The 22,207-nt window shown below is 43.4% G+C and overlaps 1 protein-coding gene across 3 annotated transcripts in view; it reads right to left on the reverse strand.

Moving 5' to 3' along the window:
* Positions 1-603: 603 nt before the first annotated feature.
* LOC137527425 (V-type proton ATPase subunit S1-like protein) overlaps positions 604-22,207 on the reverse strand; it is an 89,100-nt gene continuing 67,496 nt past the window's right edge. For all 3 annotated transcript variants that reach the window (XM_068247940.1, XM_068247941.1, XM_068247939.1), the window contains 2 exons: positions 3,108-3,351; positions 604-1,190 (listed from right to left, as the gene is read on the reverse strand). In XM_068247940.1, coding sequence (XP_068104041.1) covers positions 864-1,190; positions 3,108-3,351 — 571 coding nt within the window. In that variant the 3' untranslated portion in view covers positions 604-863. The remainder of the gene's footprint in view (positions 1,191-3,107; positions 3,352-22,207) is intronic.

The following is a 22,207-nucleotide window of genomic DNA, read 5'->3' on the forward strand; positions in this document are numbered from 1 at the left end:
GCAGAGCCAACACCAGCCAAATACATACCTGCGCAACGCTGGGTCATCAGCAGGTATAGAGTAATGTCTTACGTATGATGAGTAGAAGGTAACGCATTGCATGTAATGTATTGCATTCTGATCTTCTTATCATGCAGTAAGACTTTACACACGTTATTTTGCTTACTGCAGTTTAATGAATGCAACCAAATGTAATCAGCGGTACTTGGAGCACGATTGGTGGACTGGGAGATCGGAGGAGAAAGCTGAGTCAGAAGTACAACAGTCTTGCCTCATCCATCTTTACCCTGCAAAATAAATGAAACAGTTTCCCTATATACATATTTGGTATTTTTTTATATACTCACAGCTAAGCGGCATCTGAAAACATTTCCAAGATGCTTAATTCAATAAAATAAATGACACATCCTTTCCTTCTGCCATTTGTTGTTTCCTCTGGAAACTCATAAAACAATAAATAAGATGGAGATTTTGTCAAGGGAGAGCCTGCAGCTGATTCAAGAAGCAACTTACCCAGTATTGAGCGGTATCTGCAGATTTGTTGTGAAATTATTAGACTGCAAATGCATGATTTGCACTTAAACAAAAAACATGAGGTCTGCGTCAAACGTGATTTCCTTTACTGTTCCTGAACCACAGCCTAACACATCCACTACACATATCGGCCAACAATTATCCAACATGTTTCGATGACAGAAGGCTCTGCGATTTCACAAGAGTGCTGCGGGGTCGCGGCTCTCTGGAGTTGCACAAGAGTTTATTTTATAACGTCTTATCGGGGGGAGTCATTTCTTGGAAACTGTGTTTAATGCGAAATCAAAATAACAGAAATACACAAAGAGAAACAATGGTCAATTATGGAGTTAATGAGAAACAGATGCGCAGTGCTGAATGCTTAGTCTACAGAACTCCGGCTGTCTAAGCTCATAGAACTCCTTTCCACAGCCTCTGAGGGGCTCCATCTCGTCTTCCAGATAATTGTCTTTTGTTTTAGGGAAGTAGGTGGCAGAGCATTTCCTCTGGTAGTGTCGGTCCATGGACTTTAGATGGATCAGCATGTGCAGAGCGTAGGCCAAGACTAGTAGTAGAATCAGCGACATGACAAGGCCCATAAGAATAGCTGGGGAGAAGTAAGTAGTGCAGTCTGTTGCATAGGAAAAAATTCCTTCTTCGATGTTAAAACCTTGTATCTGCAATAAATATAAGCATCAATGTTTACATTTACAGATTTCCAAATTTAACCACTTCCGAACCACAGGTTTTCCCCCTTAAAAACCAGAGCAATTTTCACATCACGCTTCTCCCACTCATTCGCCAATAACTTTATTGTTACATATCACACTGAAATTATTTATATATTTTTTTCCCGCCACAAATTAGTCTCTTTGGGTGGTACTTTTTGCTAAGAATTATTTTATTTTATATGCATTTTTATGGGAATAATAAGGGAAAAAAATTTAAAAATTCTTTATTTCTTAGATTTCACCCATTACAGATTTAAAATAAAACTTCTACTGTGGATTAAACGCACACATTTTATTTGTCCATTTGTCCCTGTTATTGCACCGATTAAATTGTGTCCCTAGTACAATATATGGTGAGAATATTTTTTCTGGAAATAAAAGGTACATTTTCTCCATTTAGTAATTTTTAATACTTTATTTGCAAAATTAACAGTAATATATACTCATGACATACATATTAAAAAGTCCATAAGGTAACTATTTATTTTTTCTTTTTAAATGGTGTAATTTTTTTAATCTATATTTTTTCAATTGTTTTATTTTGGTAGCTAAAGGGTAGGGGTGTAAGGGGTTAAAATGTAATAAAAATGTATTTATTTCTATCTAAAATGTGTATGTGTGGGTGCATTTTCACTTTTTGGCCACAAGATGGTGCTAACTTGAACCATGGAGTACTGCTAACAGTACTCGAAAGTAGTTAGTGTATCTGTTTACCTTTGTTTTGAGAATGAAATGCCGGCTTCAGCGTGGTGCCAGCTTATCAATCATCACAGGCACTGCGATCGGGTTTGACAACAAGCTGTTCCCATTCCCCGATCACTAAACAGCGGGATTGCAGTGGAAACGAACGACAGCAGCGTGGCAGTTGGGATCAGGGAGGTAAAAAAAAAGCGGGTATGTGTATTTACACCGCCGGTTGTGAAGCTTTGTGTGGGAGGGTGTAAATACACAATACAGCAGTCGTGTACAGGTTAAGGAAACCTGTGAGTTATTTGGATAATAAAATGTATTATTATGATAAGAAAATAAGATACTTACCTCAGTTAAAGGAACCTCTGGATCCCCATCTCCCTACACCTCACCATTCCAGCGTTGGGACCCCCGAAGTTTGCAACCGTGCTCATGTACCAGAACAAGCGTAAGATGTCTTGCACCTGCACAGTAGCAAAGAGCCGCAACTCTGGGTCGGTAGAAGCAGTCGAGCCTGTTAGGCTTCAAGCTAGTGCACAGATGCAAGCCGTCTGCACCTGCGCAGTGCAGCCGAGTTGACAAGCCATTGTCAGCAGGCTTTGGAGGGTCTCAGGGATTTCAGGGATCTGGAAATAGTGCCAGGTAAGTAACTGGCCACATTACATCTCACTTAATACTCCCTTTAAATATGATCTTTTCTTTTAATCTGAACGATTTTATAAAAAAAAGTCATTCATTAAAAATTGCACTGGTAATGGGCACCTTTAAGACTGTCCTTTTTTTCTGTAGGTTGTCTCCTTGTTTAGCATTCTTCCAGCTTTTATAACTGACCCGCATGATTGTTTGATGTACATAGGTGTTTCATTGCATAGAACAAGTACATAAGCCTTTCGGAATGACAGTTCTCAGAGGACGTGTCATCGCCTGAAGAATACAAGAGAACTATCAAGAAATGATCAGATCTGGAAGCTGACTGTGTAAGCAGAGATGTCTGCCATGTGTGACATCATTAATCTAAGAGCCCCAAGGCTTTTGGCTTGTACAAGATAAAAGCACATAGAACTCTGAGCTACTCCTTATTTTTATTCTTTCTGTTATATGTTTTTTTTTATACTCTGGAGCTGTTGTTAAAATGAATCTTTTATATCTGCCAACTTACTCATCTTTTATTACCTGAAAATCCAGGAAGGTGACATCCCAGAGCCGCGAGCGGTTATCCGCAGAGCTGGGGACTAGCAGGGCATCGTATTTCTGCAGGCTGCTGACGTGCTGACAGTGGTAGGAATAGCTGACGGGAGCAAATATTTTGGTGCTGCTGAACGTCGCCTGCACCGTACTGTTGGAGAGGATCTGTAAGCTTTCTAATTTATACCAGTTCTGTACAGAAAGTTTGTAGTAACTTTTCACCAGCAGAAATCTAAAAAAGAAGAAAGAAAAATACATAAATAAAAAGTTAAAGTGTACCTGAGATAAAGAATAGATAAGGATTTAACCACTTGAGGACCTAGGGCTTTCTACCCCTTAAGGACCGGCCACTTTTTTTCCATTCAGACCACTGCAGCTTTCACGGTTTATTGCTCGCTCATACAACCTACCACGTAAATGAATTTTGGCTCCTTTTCTTGTCACTAATAAAGCTTTCTTTTGGTGCTATTTGATTGCTCCTGCGATTTTTACTTTTTATTATATTCATCAAAAAAGACATGAATTTTGGCAAAAAAATGATTTTTTTAACTTTCTGTGCTGACATTTTTCAAATAAAGTAAAATTTCTGTATACATGCAGCGCGAAAAATGTGGACAAACATGTTTTTGATAAAAAAAAACCCATTCAGTGTATATTTATTGGTTTGGGTAAAAGTTATAGCGTTTACAAACTATGGTGCAAAAAGTGAATTTTCCCATTTTCAAGCATCTCTGACTTTTCTGACCCCCTGTCATGTTTCATGAAGGGCTAGAATTCCAGGATAGTATAAATACCCCCCAAATGACCCCATTTTGGAAAGAAGACATCCCAAAGTATTCACTGAGAGGCATAGTGAGTTCATAGAAGATATTATTTTTTGTCACAAGTAAGCGGAAAATGACACTTTGTGAGAAAAAAAAAAAAAAAAAAAGTTTCCATTTCTTCTAACTTGCGACATAAAAAAATGAAATCTGCCACGGACTCACCATGCCCCTCTCTGAATACCTTGAAGGGTCTACTTTCCAAAATGGGGTCATTTGTGGGGTGTGTTTACTGTCCTGACATTTTGGGGGGTGCTAAATTGTAAGCACCCCTGTAAAGCCTAAAGGTGCTCATTGGACTTTGGACCCCTTAGCGCAGTTAGGCTGCAAAAAAGTGCCACACATGTGGTATTGCCGTACTCAGGAGAAGTAGTATAATGTGTTTTGGGGTGTATTTTTACACATACCCATGCTGGGTGGGAGAAATATCACTGTAAATGACTATGTGTAAATTTTTTTTACACACAATTGTCCATTTACAGAGATCTTTCTCCCACTCAGCATGGGTATGTGTAAAAATACACCACAAAACACATTATACTACTTCTCCTGAGTACGGCGATACCACATGTGTGGCACTTTTTTGCACCCTAACTGCGCTAAAGGGTCCAAAGTCCAATGAGTACCTTTAGGATTTCACAGGTCATTTTGAGAAATTTCGTTTCAAGACTACTCCTCGCGGTTTAGGGCCCCTAAAATGCCAGGGCAGTATAGGAAGCCCACAAATGACCCTATTTTAGAAAGAAGACACCCCAAGGTATTCCATTAGGAGTATGGTGAGTTCATAGAAGATTTTATTTTTTGTCAAAAGTTAGTGGAAAATGACACTTTGTGAAAAAACACAATTAAAATCAATTTCCGCTAACTTGTGACAAAAAATAAAATCTTCTATGAACTCGCCATACTACTAACGGAATACCTTGGGGTGTCTTCTTTCTAAAATGGGGTCATTTGTGGGGTTCCTATACTGCCCTGGCATTTTAGGGGCCCTAAACCGTGAGGAGTAGTCTTGAAACGAAATTTCTCAAAAATGACCTGTGAAATCCTAAAGGTACTCATTGGACTTTGGGCCCTTTAGCGCAGTTAGGGTGCAAAAAAGTGCCACACATGTGGTATCGCCATACTCGGGAGAAGTAGTACAATGTGTTTTGGGGTGTATTTTTACACATACCCATGCTGGGTGGGAGAAATACCTCTGTAAATGGACAATTGTGTGTAAAAAAAATCAAAAGATTGTCATTTACAGAGGTATTTCTCCCACCCAGCATGGGTATGTGTAAAAATACACCCCAAAACACATTATACTACTTCTCCCGAGTACGGCGATACCACATGTGTGGCACTTTTTTGCACCCTAACTGCACTAAGGGGCCCAAAGTCCAATGAGTACCTTTAGGATTTCACAGGTCATTTTTGTTTCAAGACTACTCCTCGCGGTTTAGGGCCCCTAAAATGCCAGGGCAGTATAGGAACCCCACTAATGACCCCATTTTAGAAGGAAGACACCCCAAGGTATTCCGTTAGGAGTATGGTGAGTTCATAGAAGTTTTTATTTTTTTGTCACAAGTTAGCGGAAATTGATTTTAATAGTTTTTTTTCACAAAGTGTCATTTTCCGCTAACTTGTGACAAAAAATAAAATCTTCTATGAACTCACCATACTCCGTACGGAATACCTTTGGGTGTCTTCTTTCTAGAATGGGGTCATTTGTGGGGTTCCTATACTGCCCTGGCATTTTAGGGGCCCTAAACCGTGAGGAGTAGTCTTGAAACCAAATGTCGCAAAATGACCTGTGAAATCCTAAAGGTACTCATTGGACTTTGGGCCCCTTAGCGTACTTAGGGTGTAAAAAAGTGCCACACATGTGGTACCGCCGTACTCAGGAGAAGTAGTATAATGCGTTTTGGGGTGTATTTTTACACATACCCATGCTAAGTGGGAGAAATATCTCTGTAAATGACAATTGTTTGATTTTTTTTACACACAATTGTCCATTTACATAGAAATTTCTCCCACCCAGCATGGGTATGTGTAAAAATACACCCCAAAACACATTATACTACTTTTCCTGAGTACGGCGGTACCACATGTGTGACACTTTTTTGCAGCCTAGGTGCGCTAAGGGGCCCAACGTCCTTTTCACAGGTCATTTTGAGGCATTTGTTTTCTAGACTACTCCTCGCGGTTTAGGGCCCCTAAAATGCCAGGGCAGTATAGGAACCCCACAAGTGACCCCATTTTAGAAAGAAGACACCCCAAGGTATTCTGTTAGGTGTATGACGAGTTCATAGAAGATTTTATTTTTTTGTCAAAAGTTAGCGGAAAGTGACACTTTGTGGAAAAAAAACCAATAAAAATCAATTTCCGCTAACTTTTGACAAAAAATAAAATCTTCTATGAACTCGTCATACACCTAACAGAATACCTTGGGGTGTCTTTTTTTCTAAAATGGGGACACTTGTGAGGTTCCTATACCGCCCTGGCATTTTACGGGCCCAAAACCGTGAGTAGTCTGGAAACCAAATGTCTCAAAATGACTGTTCAGGGGTATAAGCATCTGCAAATTTTGTGGAACCGGTCATAAGCAGGGTGGCCTTTTAGATGACAGGTTGTATTGGGCCTGATCTGATGGATAGGAGTGCTAGGGGGGTGACAGGAGGTGATTGATGGGTGTCTCAGGGGGTGGTTAGAGGGGAAAATAGATGCAATCAATGCACTGGGGAGGTGATCGGAAGGGGGTCTGAGGGGGATCTGAGGGTTTGGCCGAGTGATCAGGAGCCCACACGGGGCAAATTAGGGCCTGATCTGATGGGTAGGTGTGCTAGGGGGTGACAGGAGGTGATTGATGGGTGTCTCAAGGTGTGATTAGAGGGGGGAATAGATGCAAGCAATGCACTGGCGAGGTGATCAGGGCTGGGGTCTGAGGGCATTCTGAGGGTGTGGGCGGGTGATTGAGTGCCCTAGGGGCAGATAGGGGTCTAATCTGATAGGTAGCAGTGACAGGGGGTGATTGATGGGTAATTAGTGGGTGTTTAGGGTAGAGAACAGATGTAAACACTGCACTTGGGAGGTGATCGGACGTCGGATCTGCGAGCGATCTATTGGTGTGGGTGGGTGATCAGATTGCCCGCAAGGGGCAGGTTAGGGGCTGATTGATGGGTGGCAGTGACAGGGGGTGATTGATGGGTGGCAGTGACAGGGGGTGATTGATGGGTGATTGATAGGTGATTGACAGGTGATTGACAGGTAATCAGTGGGTTATTACAGGGGAGAACAGATGTAAATATTGCACTGGCGAATTGATAAGGGGGGGTCTGAGGGTAATCTGAGCGTGTAGGCGGGTGATTGGGTGCCCGCAAGGGGCAGATTAGGGTCTGATCTGATGGGTAACAGTGACAGGTGGTGATAGGGGGTGATTGATGGGTGATTGATGGGTAATTAGTGGGTGTTTAGAGGAGAGTAAACGCTGCGCTTGGGTGGTGATCTGATGTCGGATCTGCGGGCGATCTATTGGTGTGGGTGGGTAATCAGATTGCCCGCAAGGGGCAGGTTAGGGGCTGATTGTTGGGTGGCAGTGACAGGGGGTGACAGGGGGTGATTGATGGGTGATAGGTGATTGGCAGGTGATTGACAGGTGATCAGTGGGTTATTACAGGGAAGGATAGATGTAAATAATGCCCTGGCGAATTGATAAGGGGGGGTCTGAGGGTAATCTGAGCGTGTAGGCGGGTGATTGGGTGCCCGCAAGGGGCAGATTAGGGTCTGATCTGATAGGTAACAGTGATAGGGGGTGATTGATGGGTGATTGATGGGTAATTAGTGGGTGTTTAGAGAAGATAACAGATGTAAACAATACATTTGGGAGGTAATCTGACGGCGGGTTTGCGGGCGATCTAATGGTGTGGGTGGGTGATCAGATTGCCCGCAAGGGGCAGGTTAGGGGCTGATTGATGGGTGGCAGTGACAGGGGGTGATTGATGGGTGATAGGTGATTGACAGGTGATCAGTGGGTTATTACAGGGAAGAACAGATGTAATGAATGCACTGGTGAATTGATAAGGGGGGGTCTGAGGGCAATCTGAGCGTGTGGGCGGGTGATTGGGTGCCCGCAAGGGGCAGATTAGGGTCTGATCTGATAGGTAAAAGTGACAGGTGGTGATAGGGGGTGATTGATGGGTGATTGATGGGTAATTAGTGTGTGTTTAGAGGAGAGAATAGATGTAAACAATGGATTTGGGAGGTGATCTGATGTCGGATCTGCGGGCGATCTATTGGTGTGGGGGGGTGATCAGATTGCCCGCAAGGGGCAGGTTAGGGGCTGATTGATGGGTGGCAGTGACAGGGGGTGATTGATGGGTGATTGACAGGTGATTGACAGGTGATCAGGGGGGATAGATGCATACAGTGCATGGGGGGGGGGGGGTCTGGGGAGAATCTGGGGGGTGGGGGGGTGATCAGGAGGGGGCAGGGGGGGTATAAAAAAAATACCGTTGACAGATAGTGACAGGGAGTGATTGATGGGTGATTAGGGGGGTGATTGGGTGCAAACAGGGGTCTGGGGGGTGGGCAGGGGGGGGTCTGATGGGTGCTGTGGGCGATCTGGGGCGGGGGGGGGGGGGAGAAAATCAGTGTGCTTGGTGCAGAGTCTAGGGTGGCTGCAGCCTGCCCTGGTGGTCCCTCGGACACTGGGACCACCAGGGCAGGAGGCAGCCTGTATAATACACTTTGTAAACATTACAAAGTGTATTATACACTTTGTATGCGGCGATCGTCGGGTTAACATCCCGCCGGCGCTTCCGTATGGCCGGCGGGATGTTGCGGCGAGTGAGCGGCGACAGGCGGAGGCGGAGGATCGCGTCACGGATGACGCGATCGCTCCGCCCATGCCCAAACAAGGACCGCCGCCATTTGTCAATACGGCGGTCCTTGCGGCGTCTGCTTCCCGGCCGCCATTTGTCTATACGGCGGTCGGGAAGTAGTTAACCTCCCTGGCGGTAAGCCCGAGCTGAGCTCGGGCTATGCCGCACAGGGAGATATCTCAGCCCCTGGTGGGGCGATTTTCATCATGTAAAGTGCTGTGCGCGCACCTAGCACTTTGCTAGCTGCGCGCACAGCCTGATCGCCGCCGCTCTGCGGCGATCGCCCGCACGCAGCGGCAGAAGAGGGCCCCCCCCCCCGCCAGAGCCCTGCGCTGCCCGGACCAATGAGTTCCGGGCAGCGCTATGGGCTGGATCGAGTGCGCCTGACGTCAGGACATCGGCTGACGTCCATGACGTCATGCCGATCGTCGCCATGGCGACAGGAGAAGTCAAACAGGGGAACGCGTTATATACGCGTTCCCCTGTTTGCTATTGTTGCCGGCGGCGATCGGACTAGAGGGCCACATGCGCCCTCTAGTGGTGTTTCATGTAGCTACCACTCTGGTAGCTTTACATGAAACAAAAACAAAAAAATTAAAAAAAAAGTTTTTTTCATCATTTGAAAAAAAAAAATTAAACCCCAGGGAGGACTGGGTCTTCCCCCTGTAGACAGTCTGCTTAACCATCATCCTTCCGATTACCTGCATTCTCCCAGACTGTCCCAGTCACAGCCCACTGCCCATGTGTGTACCCGGCCGTGCACACCAGCAGATCACACTCCTGTGGCCGGGAGTGTTCTGCGCATGCAGAGTCCACAAATACTGTAACTACACTTGCGCAGAATGGTCCTGGCTATGGGAGAGTGATGGGGGGTGCGGCTGGGACCACACATGTGCAGTGGCCCGCAACACAGCTGGATCATGGACTCCACTGTGCGAGAACAGAGGTGATCAGAAGGGCATACGTATGAACTCGCCCCCGGGAGACTTGGGCGCAGGATACAGACGATATATGGCTTACCCTGCTCCTGCACAAGTCCTGGCGGCGTTAATTACTTCCCCTCCAGGTCCACGTGGATGGTATGGAATAATGTAGTTCCAGCTATTGCTGGAGGCCGAATTACAGTGTTTTAAAAGTAACTTCAGCTCCATCTTCTGACGGCGCCGAAGTTACTCACTGTGTGCGCTATAGCCGTAATTCCTATTACGGTCTATGGTGGCGCTGGCTGCGTCCAAATCTCCTGCGCTGTTATTACAGTGCTCAATCAGAAGGATGGCAATCAAGCACAGGAACTACAGGGGGAGGAAGGAAGATCCAGATAAGTATAAATACTTATCTAGGGGCAGCATGGTGGCATAGTGGTTAGCACTCTCGCCTTGCAGCACTGGGTCCCCAGTTCGAATACCAGCCACGGCACTATCAGCACAAAGTTTGTTTGTTCTCCCCGTGTCTGAGTGCTTTTCCTCCAGGCACTCCGGTTTCCTCCCACATCCCAAAAACATACAGATAAGTTAATTGTCTTCCCCCTACATTAGCCCTAGACTACGATATATAAACTACACAATATAGACATATGACTATGGTAGGGATTAGACTGTAAACCCGTCTGAGGGACAAGTGACAAGACAATACACTCTGTAGATGTTGGTGCTATATACATACTAAATAATAATAATAAAATCTATTCTTTATATCAGGTTTCCTCAGGAAATCTGCATTATGGAAGAAACAGAGGCTGCTGCTGCTGACCTGCTTTCGTGCCTGTAATGTGGATGCGGTACAGGAACTCTGCCTGCACTGCTTTTGGAGTCTGTGACCCAGAACAAATTTGCAGTGGTAAAGTCAGAAATTCTAATCGGAACACCTGCAGAAACCTGTGTAACAACCAGACAAGTAGAGTTTTCACTAGTTAGGGAAGGTCAATGAAATACAAATAATTCTGAGTTGATTAAGTTTTTATGCAAATGTACACAGCTTGAACATGAACCAATCGAATCTCACCTCAGCTTCATTCCATTGGTCCAATTTCAAGGTAAATTTGCAATAAAATAAATTGCATAATCCTGCATCAACCCAGAATTATTTGCATCTTATTGTCCATCCCTGTTAATAGCGGCAAGTTTTCATACATGTACTTCACAGGTGTTATTTATAAAAAAATCAACTTATATTAGTAAGGCAGACATCAGTCATTTAGGAAGCTTGTCAAAAGGTATGCCCTGTCCTGTCTAACAGGCAGGCCTGGATTTACCTCCCAGAAGCCTATAGGCACAAATGTCCTGGCACCTTAGATTTCACCCTCCATGAACCTACAAACCCCCGCCAAGCCGCACTGCAAGTTTGCTGGCTAGACCAGCTGTCACTTCTCTCTTACTTCCCTTGCCGGTCATAGGTAGCTACAGGTGCCACTTAGTATTAGGTAGCCAGAGGTACCCTTAGTATCAAGTAGCTAGAGGTGCCCCGACTAAAGGGAGATCTGGTCAGTGGAATGCCGAGACTCTGGTAAGTAACCTCTCATTTACACTCCGTTAGGGACTTTGCATAGGTAGGGCAGGAAATAGGCACTTATGGAGAGGAGTGAACCACCTTTACATCCCCAGGCACCTGTAGGCATATGCCTACAGTGCGTTATCCGGCCCCGCTAACAGGTGAAATATAGCAAGGTGCTAAGACACAGAGGAAACTGCAACTCTGTCACACTCGTGTAATTTGCTGTCACCTGTTTTTGTGACATGGGGAGTTCTCTTGAGCTACCTGCAGAGAACCTTTATCAGTTTGGTGCCTAGCAACATGCCCTCTTCCTTTGGTACACAGAGTAATTCTGTCTTCATGACCTAACCTACTGTGCAGTTTGCAATGCAGCCTAATGTCAACTGCCTCACCTCCACCCACCACAAACACTTCTTCAATCTCTTTATCTTTGTATGTATTCCTTGCCATAAAGTGCTTAAAAAATTTAAAGAAAAGTAATGTAAACATTGAGAGTCCCCCTCTCATGTCCTCGTGAGGACATGTACAAATCTAAAACTCTTCAGAAACAGGTCTTGAAACCAAATTAATAATACCTACTGTAACTGGCCCATACATTAGAAAAAGATCATTTACAGTGCATTTTTCTGTAGGAGAGATGCTCGTCCTATATGTACTGTATGCCTACTTACTGTATACATATATTTTACGGACTAAATTTAACTATAGCATAACCATCACTGATAAGGAATTACAGCCATAAAACTTCCCTGGAAGAGAACAGGTTCTGAGTGCAGGGGATAGATAAAAAAGGATCAATAGATCATACTTTAGCTCAGGGACATAGAAAGACTGTGTGATTGAGCAGACACAATAAAACAAAGTAGAATGTATTCAGGATACCCACCTTTATGTTAATTATCCTACTTTCAGCATCAGAAACACTTCCTATATCTATATATTGTTTTATATCGGTATGTAGCCCTGCCCTCCCACTGATATCATAACCTAGGTTGTTTAACTATTCTCCTTTCAGAGCATTCCAGGAGACCAGGTGTTTTTTCTATTATCTTTAGAACACAGAGTAAACAAACATTCCTGCTAAGATGCACCTATTAGCACCAAAGATCTCGCCACCAGTATGTAAATCAGGGAGAGGAAAGGGTAAGAAAAGATTTGACAATGGGAAACATTGACTAAAGAATTCATAACGTAACATTGTAAAAAAATAAGCTATTAATTATAATTATTTTCAGTACAGTTCATATTTAAATCTACTTTTTAAGCTTTTAAAAATAAAATAAAACTGTGGTACCCATAAAAAGTAATTTTTAGGAGTAGGAGAATAGATACAATTGTTTATCTCATAGTTAATTTGGTTGAAAAAAGATATTTCTCCATCATTTCTCCATTTGTTTTAATCTTTCCCCTCTAGGTAGAACAATCACCGGGCTGCCTCCCGAGATTTGCCCTTTACCAAAATGGCGGTCAGCATCCCGGGCACATGCGTACTAGAGGCGCAGAACGTCCGTGACGTCATTTCCGCCGCCACCAGGAAATGACGTTCCATTACCTTAGTGCGACGTTATCGCACTATCCTACCCCACGCAGCCATACGTGCTACTCTAAGGTCGCACGCAGGCGCACTTTGATGATGCGACGAAAAGGTCGCATCCCCGCTTGGCGGGATTTCAGCTACCCGCCCCACAATCCAATTGGTTAGGGGGCGTGACTTTCCATAATATAAGCAGCAGTCCGGGAATACCATGGCACTGAGGCGCCAGGTGTTACCCGGACATACTGCTGGTAAGTGCTTTCACTATTAATTCTATTGTATAATGCCTCACTCGGTCCCCTGCTAGATTTCACACTGGTTTTCTATTTTACCCCCCACCACACCATATTATAATCAACCCATCTGGCCGTTGCCATCCATTATTATACATTCACACTTTACATAATACGCGCACCATATACACTATATATTATCACCCTCTACCCCCGTTTAGTATCCCCCAGCCCTTTATCCCCTCCATGTTTGATGTTTTTCCCCCACCCTTTTTAACACTTCCCATATCCCCACCCTGCCTCTTATTAATGCTTACACATTACTCCCCCCTTGTTCACAGTACCTGTATTTCACACTAGATTATACTATTCATTTACACCCTGTATATACAATTAGATATGTATATGTTTTTCTTGTGTCCGGATATACACCAATATGTGCCTTTTGTCCCCAGTCGTGTACGCCAATCCTTTATTGCCTGATGAAGCGAGTTTAGGCCTGCGAAACACGTTGCGATTAACCCCTGGAGTGTACCAATAAACATACCCTATCTTGAATACACAGCTTGTTGTGTCTGCTTGCTGGAGGTATGTCCACCACTGCCTCCTAAGCAATTTTTAAACTTTTTAATTACTGATTTTATCCTTTTGGCGCCTCTGTTTTCTATTACAATATGTTTAATATCCACCCCTGGTGGAGGAGGATACCCGTTTTTCTTCATATCAACAGAGAGCGACTTCTCATTCCTGAGTGAGGACAGGATAATCTCCTCACCTGCTTATACAGTGGTTGCCTGGAGGTAACCCTGGTTTGTGAGTATTACTCTGTACTCATTGCATTTACCCAATTGCCTAGACGTACTACACTATATTGGGCTCTCGGTTCTCTCTTCACATATTTCTCCATCAAGATCAACTTCAATAAATAAATAAATCACTGTCCTGAACGAACACATAATGCCTACATGTGACTAAGAGGAATTCACAAGAGGGCCTATATGCAAACCCATGTGACAAATACTGACAGTGAATAAGACTATTTCCCCTTGCCCCCAGGTCAGCGCTAATGCAAAGCAAAAGGGACATTCTGATGAATGCAGCAGACCCACAATGGGCAAATTACATTACATGCAACAATCGACTATGTTAAAATTATTTGGCATTAAAATCACACAGCCAAATTTTGCATAAACATCATCTCATGAAATGTAAAAAAAATATTTAAAATACAGTAAATGAATTATTAAAACTGGCAGAAGCAGTACTAGCAGGTCCAATAATAATAGTGCAGCCCCGAAGTAATGCAAAACAAAATTTCAGGTCACTGCTCATTACAATTTGTAGCAATGTAAATTAAAATCATTTGTAGGAAAATGTCAGAGAATTAAGATGAATGAGATACAGGAGATGGTTTTTGGCACGAAAACCACGCTGGGTGGTAATGCCCCATGATCAGGAAATACAAAAGGGGACACCGAGAGCCAATATAGGGCTTGATTCACAAAGCAGTGCTAACTGTTAGCACGCCTGTGAAAACCCCCTTAGCACGTCTAAACGAGCATTTCGCGCGCAAAACTTTATGCGCGTAAAACTTTATGCGCGTAAAACCTTACGCGCGCACTGCACAGAGCGCAGGGCGCTCCGCACGAAGTGTCCATTAAAGCCTATGGGACTTAGTGCGCGCATAGGATTTTGCACGCGTAAAACTTTGCGCACGTAAAGTTAGCGCGCGATCTGATTGAGAAATCCAGTGCTAACCTACTTAGCACCCTGGTTAGCACGTCTAAAGACTTTAGACATGCTAAGTAGGTTAGCACTGCTTTGTGAATCAAGCCCATAGTCTATTAGTATAGTATGTTGAAATGTAATCTGGGGGGTTATGTGAACACAAATGAAATATACTCACAATCAAGGGTTACTAATTAGGCAACCACTTTGTAGGCAGGTGGGGAGATTAGACCTGACCCTACTCATATTAAGAAGTTGCTCTCTGCAGATCGGAAAGAAAGGGGTAAGGGTCAGTTCACACTTGTTTAAAAACCATATCCGTGGCTCTGCTTTTTGGCTTTGGATCAAAACTGGAGCCACGGATACCAATGTTTAAAATAGCGCCCGTCTTCACGCATTTTAAAAAACGGATCCGCGGGATCCGTTTTGAAAAACTGAACGGAGAGTCTGGATTTGCAGGTTTTTCACAGACCCCGGATACACGGAGGGGTAGTGAAAGGCAATGCAAAAACGCATTTCCCTCTACACAGATAACTTTTGCACACAAAACAGAGGCAAAAAAATGGATTGCCTACTGCCTGCTCCACCCTTCAACATCATCTCTTATCCAATAGTAACACACATGAAGAAAGGGCATACATTTAAAGAGACACTGAAGCGAAAAAAAAAATATGATATAATGAATTGGTTGTGTACTATGAATAATTACTAGAAGATTAGCTGCAAAGAAAATATTCTCATATTTTTATTTTCAGGTATATAGTGTTTTTTCTAACATTGCATCATTCTAGAATATGTGCAGATTACACAACACTCAGCATTCAAAATTATTCTTTCAGAGCAGTCTGTGAACTAATAACCTCTCCTCTGGCAAAAAAAAAAGAAATTTGTTCACTAACAGTTGAGATAATAAAAGTCAGAAAACAGCCCTCTCCACAACTTTGAAAGTCGTAGAGCTTAATGGCTTTTTTGCATAGAGATAACAACTGGAGTTTCTTAACTCTTCCTTTACTGGAAACAATTAGACTGATGTATCTGATCTTAATGTTTTATTTCTTAGCTGTACTACACATACAAATCATAATATCATAATTTTTTTTTTCGCTTCAGTGTCTCTTTAAACGGACTGGAAACATATGCTACAAAAGGACAACATTGTGAAAAACTGATCAGTTTTGCATCAGTTTTTAGAAAAACTGCAACTGGACAAGTGTGGACCGAGCCTACACCCCTTCACCTAGGGCACCTAGGGTGGACTTAGCAATATACTGATAGTTTGAACAGAGGCTCCAATACAGAATAAAATTTGTTAAAAGCCATTTAAAAAAGGAGGTAGTGGTGGACTTACCTCCTCAAAGTAGACACAGATTCTGTTGATAATAGTCAACAATAAATGTATTCCATTACTCCACAGTGCTTGTGCTTATCCTGTTTTGGCGCCTCTGTTAAAACTATCAGTGTGTTCAGGAAATAGATAACAGTTGCATATTTACAAGAATAAAGTGCTGCCCGGGGGCGGGGGGTTTGGGGGGTGCTTCATGTGTGTGTGTTTGTGTGAAGCACCCGCAATGGCACAACGAGAATTCACACTGTGATTCCTGGCTATTTTTATTAGGAACATTTTAATAAAATATCTCTATGTATAATTATATTTTTTTTGTAAAGTACTATTATAAAAGATCAGTTTAGGAAAAAACAGAGACTTTAGGCTGAATACGCACCTGAACATGGATCGGGGAACCTCACATCGATGCCTCCAGCATTCCCAGACCCATCTTCCTACAAGCCGGACCACGTATTGTCAAGGGACGCAATGGGGCAGCACACGACGGGCACGAATGGGAGGTCAAACGATCATGGCACTTTGCGGGGGAGTCTTCAGGGATCTTAAAGATCTGATCCACCGTGACAGTCGTAATTGCCGTGCATTGCAAAACGTTTGGTTAATGACACGCCTGTACACGCGTTGCAAGATGGCAGAAATATTTACTTGTGGTGCAAAGAATCGCCAGTCATCTTTATGTTATCTCTTTGTCTTGCTGGTACAATTTTAAAGACTGAGATGAATACAAAAAAGCCCAACTCTTCTTCTCATGAACATTAGTCCCCCAATAATTGGAGGCATTGACCTGTCATAACCAGAGTCAATTATATCTTCTCATCTTCCTTCCTCCTCTATCTCATCCCTGCTCCTTATAACTGGCCACCAGATTTGACCATGAGAAGATCCTTGTCAGATCAAATATCTGATCTCAGAGAGATCTATAACTGTCACACACTAGGCATAGATTTTAATAGATTTTAGCATGAAATCCATTATTTGATGCAGTGCAAAACTATGAGCCATCTATGTGCCACTGTTTCTGACCCACTGACAATGTATATCTTACATTCAGGGAGATCAATTTGATCAATTCCAACCAAAAATTGATTGGACGATTGATCGGGCCAACTGTGGCATCAATTTCTATCACATTGAATCAGTGATCAAATCAACCGGATATTGATGGGGAAAGTCGATAAGTGTATTGGTTATCTTTACCCTTCCACATCCTATACTTTTGATCCCTACCCTACACCCCACTCCAGCCATTAATGATCCTTAATTCCCCCACCAGCTTAACTGCTGAATGTGTTGATTAAGTGATTCATATCTATAAAGCTCTGAGGGACAACAGTTTTTTCATTAAAAATGATAACATTATTTGAATTTAAAACATTTTTGTTTGAGAGTGTGATGATGTTTTAACAATGTTTTGTCTAACAAATATCATGAAAAGGAGGCAGCATTCCTACATATGCAAATTTAAAGAGATACTTAAGCATCCTGAAAAAAAGAGTTTCACTTACCTGGGGCTTCTACCATCCCCCTGAAGCTGTTCTGTGTCCACGCCGGTCCGCAGTGTTCCTCCGTTCCCCCGCCGTCAGCTAGTTTCGTTTTTGTCGACTTGGAGTCAGTGGGCCACTGCGCCTACGCAGCCCTGGCAAAGTGTATCCTTGTTCGCGTTGCTGTCTGCCAGAACACCCGGCACAGATTCAGTGGCCTGCCGAAACTAGCTGGCAGCGGGGAAACGGAGGATCGTTGTGGACCGGCGTGGGCACAGGACGTCTGAAGGGGGCTGGTAAACTAATTTTTTAAGGACATTTAAGTATCCCTTTAAATGCTATCGTGAGTCGCATTTGGCATTTTCATATATGTATAAACAGGTGATTCAGGTAATTACTATAAAAGATGGGCACAGCAAATCTGGTCACTTCTATGCTACTGAGCAGGGGCGTAACTAGAAATCACTGGGCCCCCCCTGTGAAAATTTGGATGCCCCCCCCCCCATAGGTGCCAAATAATCTTAATGGGGCAGCGTTTCACTATAAAATAATTGTAATGGGGCAGCGTTTCACCATAAAATAATCGTAATGCACCAGAAATAAATCGTAAAGTGGGCAGCATTTCACCTTAAAATAATCGTAAAGTGGGCAGCATTTCACCATAAAATAATCGTAAAGTGGGCAGCATTTCACCAGAAATGAATCGTAAAGTGGGCAGCATTTCACTAGAAATGAATCGTAAAGTGGGCAGCATTTCACCAGAAATTAATTGCAAAGTGGGCAGCATTTCACCAGAAAATAATCGTAAAATCGGTAGCATTTCACCATAAAATAATCATAAAGTGGGCAGCAGTCACCAGAAAATCGCAATGTGGGCAGCAGTCACCAGAAAATCGCAATGTAGGCAGCATTCACCAGAAAATCGCAATGTGGGCAGCAGTGACCAGAAAATAATCGTAAAGTTTGCAGCACTCCCGGCCCCTGGTGCGCAGATCCCCCGATGATCCTCCTGCAGCACATCTCCCGCGCTGACAGGCAGAGAGCAGGGCTATGGCAAGATGGCACCTGAAGCCCTGTACTGAAGACACAAATAGTCTCCAGTGCAGGGCTTCGGCAGCCATCTACCCGTAGCCCTGCTCTGCCTCCCGGGAGACTGCGGGCTGTGGGGAATGAACTGGTGAGGCGTCTATTAGACGCCGCGGCCTGTTCCACACCTGGACGGAGGATCCCAAAATCGGGGGGCGCGGCAGAAGCGCTCCCACCGCACACGGCTGGCGGGCCCCTCTGCGGCTGATGGGGTTGCATCCCCGGTAGTTACGCCGGTGCTACTGAGGAGTCTGTGCAGACAGAGCAGGCATTTTGGATGCTTGCGTCGCTCTGGTAAAATAGGCGCTGCATAGACCGCAATGTGAAGCAATCGAATTAAATTTACCGGAATTTACCAGCAATTCTCCACAATTTTACATCACACCAAGATAATTTCCACTCAGCCCCCTCCCCCCTATCGTGTCACCACCCCCTCCCTTTAGTTGTAAGTCTTTGACAGGGCCCTCCCTCCTTGTGTATCTGTGCACTCTTTTCACAGAATAATGTGAACCTGAATTACTGAGACTATTACTCCAGTGTATGATCTGGCATTCTGTACCTTATTGCTTATTGTCTATTGTGTGTTGACTATCACCCATATTATCAATGTCTGTAACCTTATTTATTGTACAGCGCTGTGTAATATGTTAGCGCTATATACAGTAAATACAATTAATAATAATAATAGCTGTAGTGGCTCCCAGGGGGAAGTTGGTTTTCAGGTGGCGCGAATATCAGTGGAGGGGTTTGTTATCAGTGATGGTGGCGCAGATATCGACTGTTATAGTTATCGGTTAGGGTTAGGAATCAATAGAGGGCGGGTTCAAGTGAGATATTTTACTATCGTATTGACTATTGCCCAATAGTAGAATATCAGTAATTGTACTGATATTCTACTTGCGGCTATCCCAGATGCACAAATTGCAATGACTCCCGTTTTACACAGGGGTGTAACAATAGCCCCTGCAGGGGATGCAGGTGCAGGTGGTCCCCAGCCTTGTGGGAGCCCACCCAGCGCAGTTTTCAGCAGCAGTAGGGGGTGCAGCGCAGGAGAGAGGGTAGTGGGCACACAGTGGAGTGGAAAGGGGCCCAACTCCCCCCTCCCTCTCCTTGAGCCTCCACTTCAGTGCTCCCAGCTCCCCCCTATAGAAATGATGGTGGTGGGTGGGGAACTCACTTCTGACTTCCACGTTCCAGGCGGTGACAGAGCTCTGCATGCTTATGTCTTCTATGTCTCCAACGCTGCCACTCCTATCAGCTGCGTTGGGGACATACAAGACACAGGCACGCAGAGGGCTGGGTGGGCCCCATCCAAAGTTTTGCAGGAGGGCCCAGTGATTTCTAGTTATGCCCCTGCTTTTACATGTATGCCTGGGCAGAAGTGAGCCTACAGATGACACAGGTAGAACCAGCACCAGCACAGAAGCATGCATCAGTGGACAGAATGCTTTATCTCCAGGCTTTCTCAGCATCCTATGCATATCGAGGTGCGCCGTACATCTCGTGGAATTTTCCTACACTCCAGCACTCCCCAGTACACCTGCAAAATTCATGTGGTTTTAAGTCATGGTGTGTAGTTCAGCTGTCTCACTCTGGCATGTAGTGCTAATTCAAATAGGTGTAATTTAAACTTATGTAAACTGAGACGCCGCTGCTCTACACTATACAATGGCTAATTAAATTACAGGCTTGTGCTTATAGGCATTTGTGTTATGCTTCTGACCCACATTTCAGCAGCAATTGGTAAGCTTTCAAAAGATTTATTTCTATTTTAAATAAGAATTTATGGAGCCATGTCACGTGTCTGCTGGAGGTCGTGGCACTGAGCTTGGCTTTTGGAAATGTAGCATCTTATTCTGTACAGCAGAAGTTTCCCATCTTGTACTGGTGTCAATAACAATGTCTGACAAGCACAATGTCTCTGCATAGGGAAAGCATATTCTCTGCATTCATGCTTTTCCCTGGCTGCACTTTAAAGCCCTGATCCAAGGGCACATACTGTATTTCTTTTTTAAAACTTAAATTTTTATGTATGTTTTTTTCGTACAAAAAGCATATAAAACGATTGTGGGAAAGTACAACAAACGATTAAAGAAGCCTATTTCGGTTATACATTGGTTATACATATGAATACAGTTTAACAGAATGAGCTAGATAAAAATTTAAAAATTAAATAGATAGAAATAAAGGAACCACACTCTTCTTGATAGTATTGCAGTGAAATAACATGTATACCCATAATGCGCTGTGGTCTCTGAGAAAGAAATGCAACTTTGAACCAAAGCGAAACTCCGACCAAAAAATGAACTTTATTTCAATCAGTAGCTGATACCCCCTTTTACATGAGAAATCTATTCCTTTTCCCAAACAGACCATCAGGGGGCGCTGTATGACTGATATTGTGGTGAAACCCCTCCCACAAGAAACCCCTCCCACAAGAAAAGTTCAAACTTTTGGCAGTTTCCTGTCTGTGTACCTTGTTGCATTGTGGGAAATAGCTGTTTACAGCTGTTTCAAACTGCCAAAAACCACGCAGCAGCTACATCACCTGCCAACAGTAAAATGTTCACTGGAGTTCCTCTTTAACCATTAAACGAAAAACAATAACCAGTATATTGAGCTATTAAAGCAGTTGTGGGTAACACCCAAGACAATTTTAGTCTATTGATTATAGTGTTTGGGGGGGGGTGTTATTTGTTAGGTGGTGCTCAAACTATTCGTATATGACTACCTCTAAGCCTGAACTCCATATTTAGGTTGAGATCTGCTAGATTTAGGATATGGTCTGTATTAGGGACAGAACATTCTTGGATACTATTAAGTGACTTATTGCATATAAAAGATGCATTACATGTAGTCTATGTGCAATAGGGATTTGTTGCATGTCCATATTGAGAAGGGCTAGTTGGGGAAGAGGTTGTATATTATAACCAATGAGGTTGGATATCTCATGGAATATTAGTGACCATATAAGCTTGATTTTAGGACATTGCCATAAAATGTGGAAAAGTGTACCTAATTCTCCACATTGTCTCCAGCAATGGTCAGAAGATCCTTTATAGTATTTTGATAACTTTGCAGGGGTGTAATACCAATCTAATAGTATTTTTAGTAGTGTCTCCCAGTGGGTGATGCACTTTGAATATTTGAATAGGTGATTAGAGGCTTTTTTCCACTTGTCCATGGTCAGATTAATGTATTTCTGCTGACCAGGAATCAATGTATTTGAGGAGGCTATCCTGGTGTTGGGATATGATTTGGTTGTAGCAGGTACACACACTGTATTTCTATAGACCTGTGTGGGCGCTTAGTTGCAGAGCTTTTTTTTGTCTGTATACAAGCTGCTAGATTAGCTAACAGCAAATAAATCACTTGTAAAATACCTGCTCAGTAGAGGTTAGCAAAAATGTCATCACCATAATTAAAAAAAAATTGTGAATTGAAAATGACCTTATTTGCCCATTTGGCCACATATTTAGGGCACAATAGCAGCCATAATGATTGCTCTGGG

The sequence above is a fragment of the Hyperolius riggenbachi genome, chromosome 1 (assembly GCF_040937935.1).
Source record: "Hyperolius riggenbachi isolate aHypRig1 chromosome 1, aHypRig1.pri, whole genome shotgun sequence".
Classification (NCBI taxonomy): Eukaryota; Metazoa; Chordata; class Amphibia; order Anura; family Hyperoliidae; genus Hyperolius; species Hyperolius riggenbachi.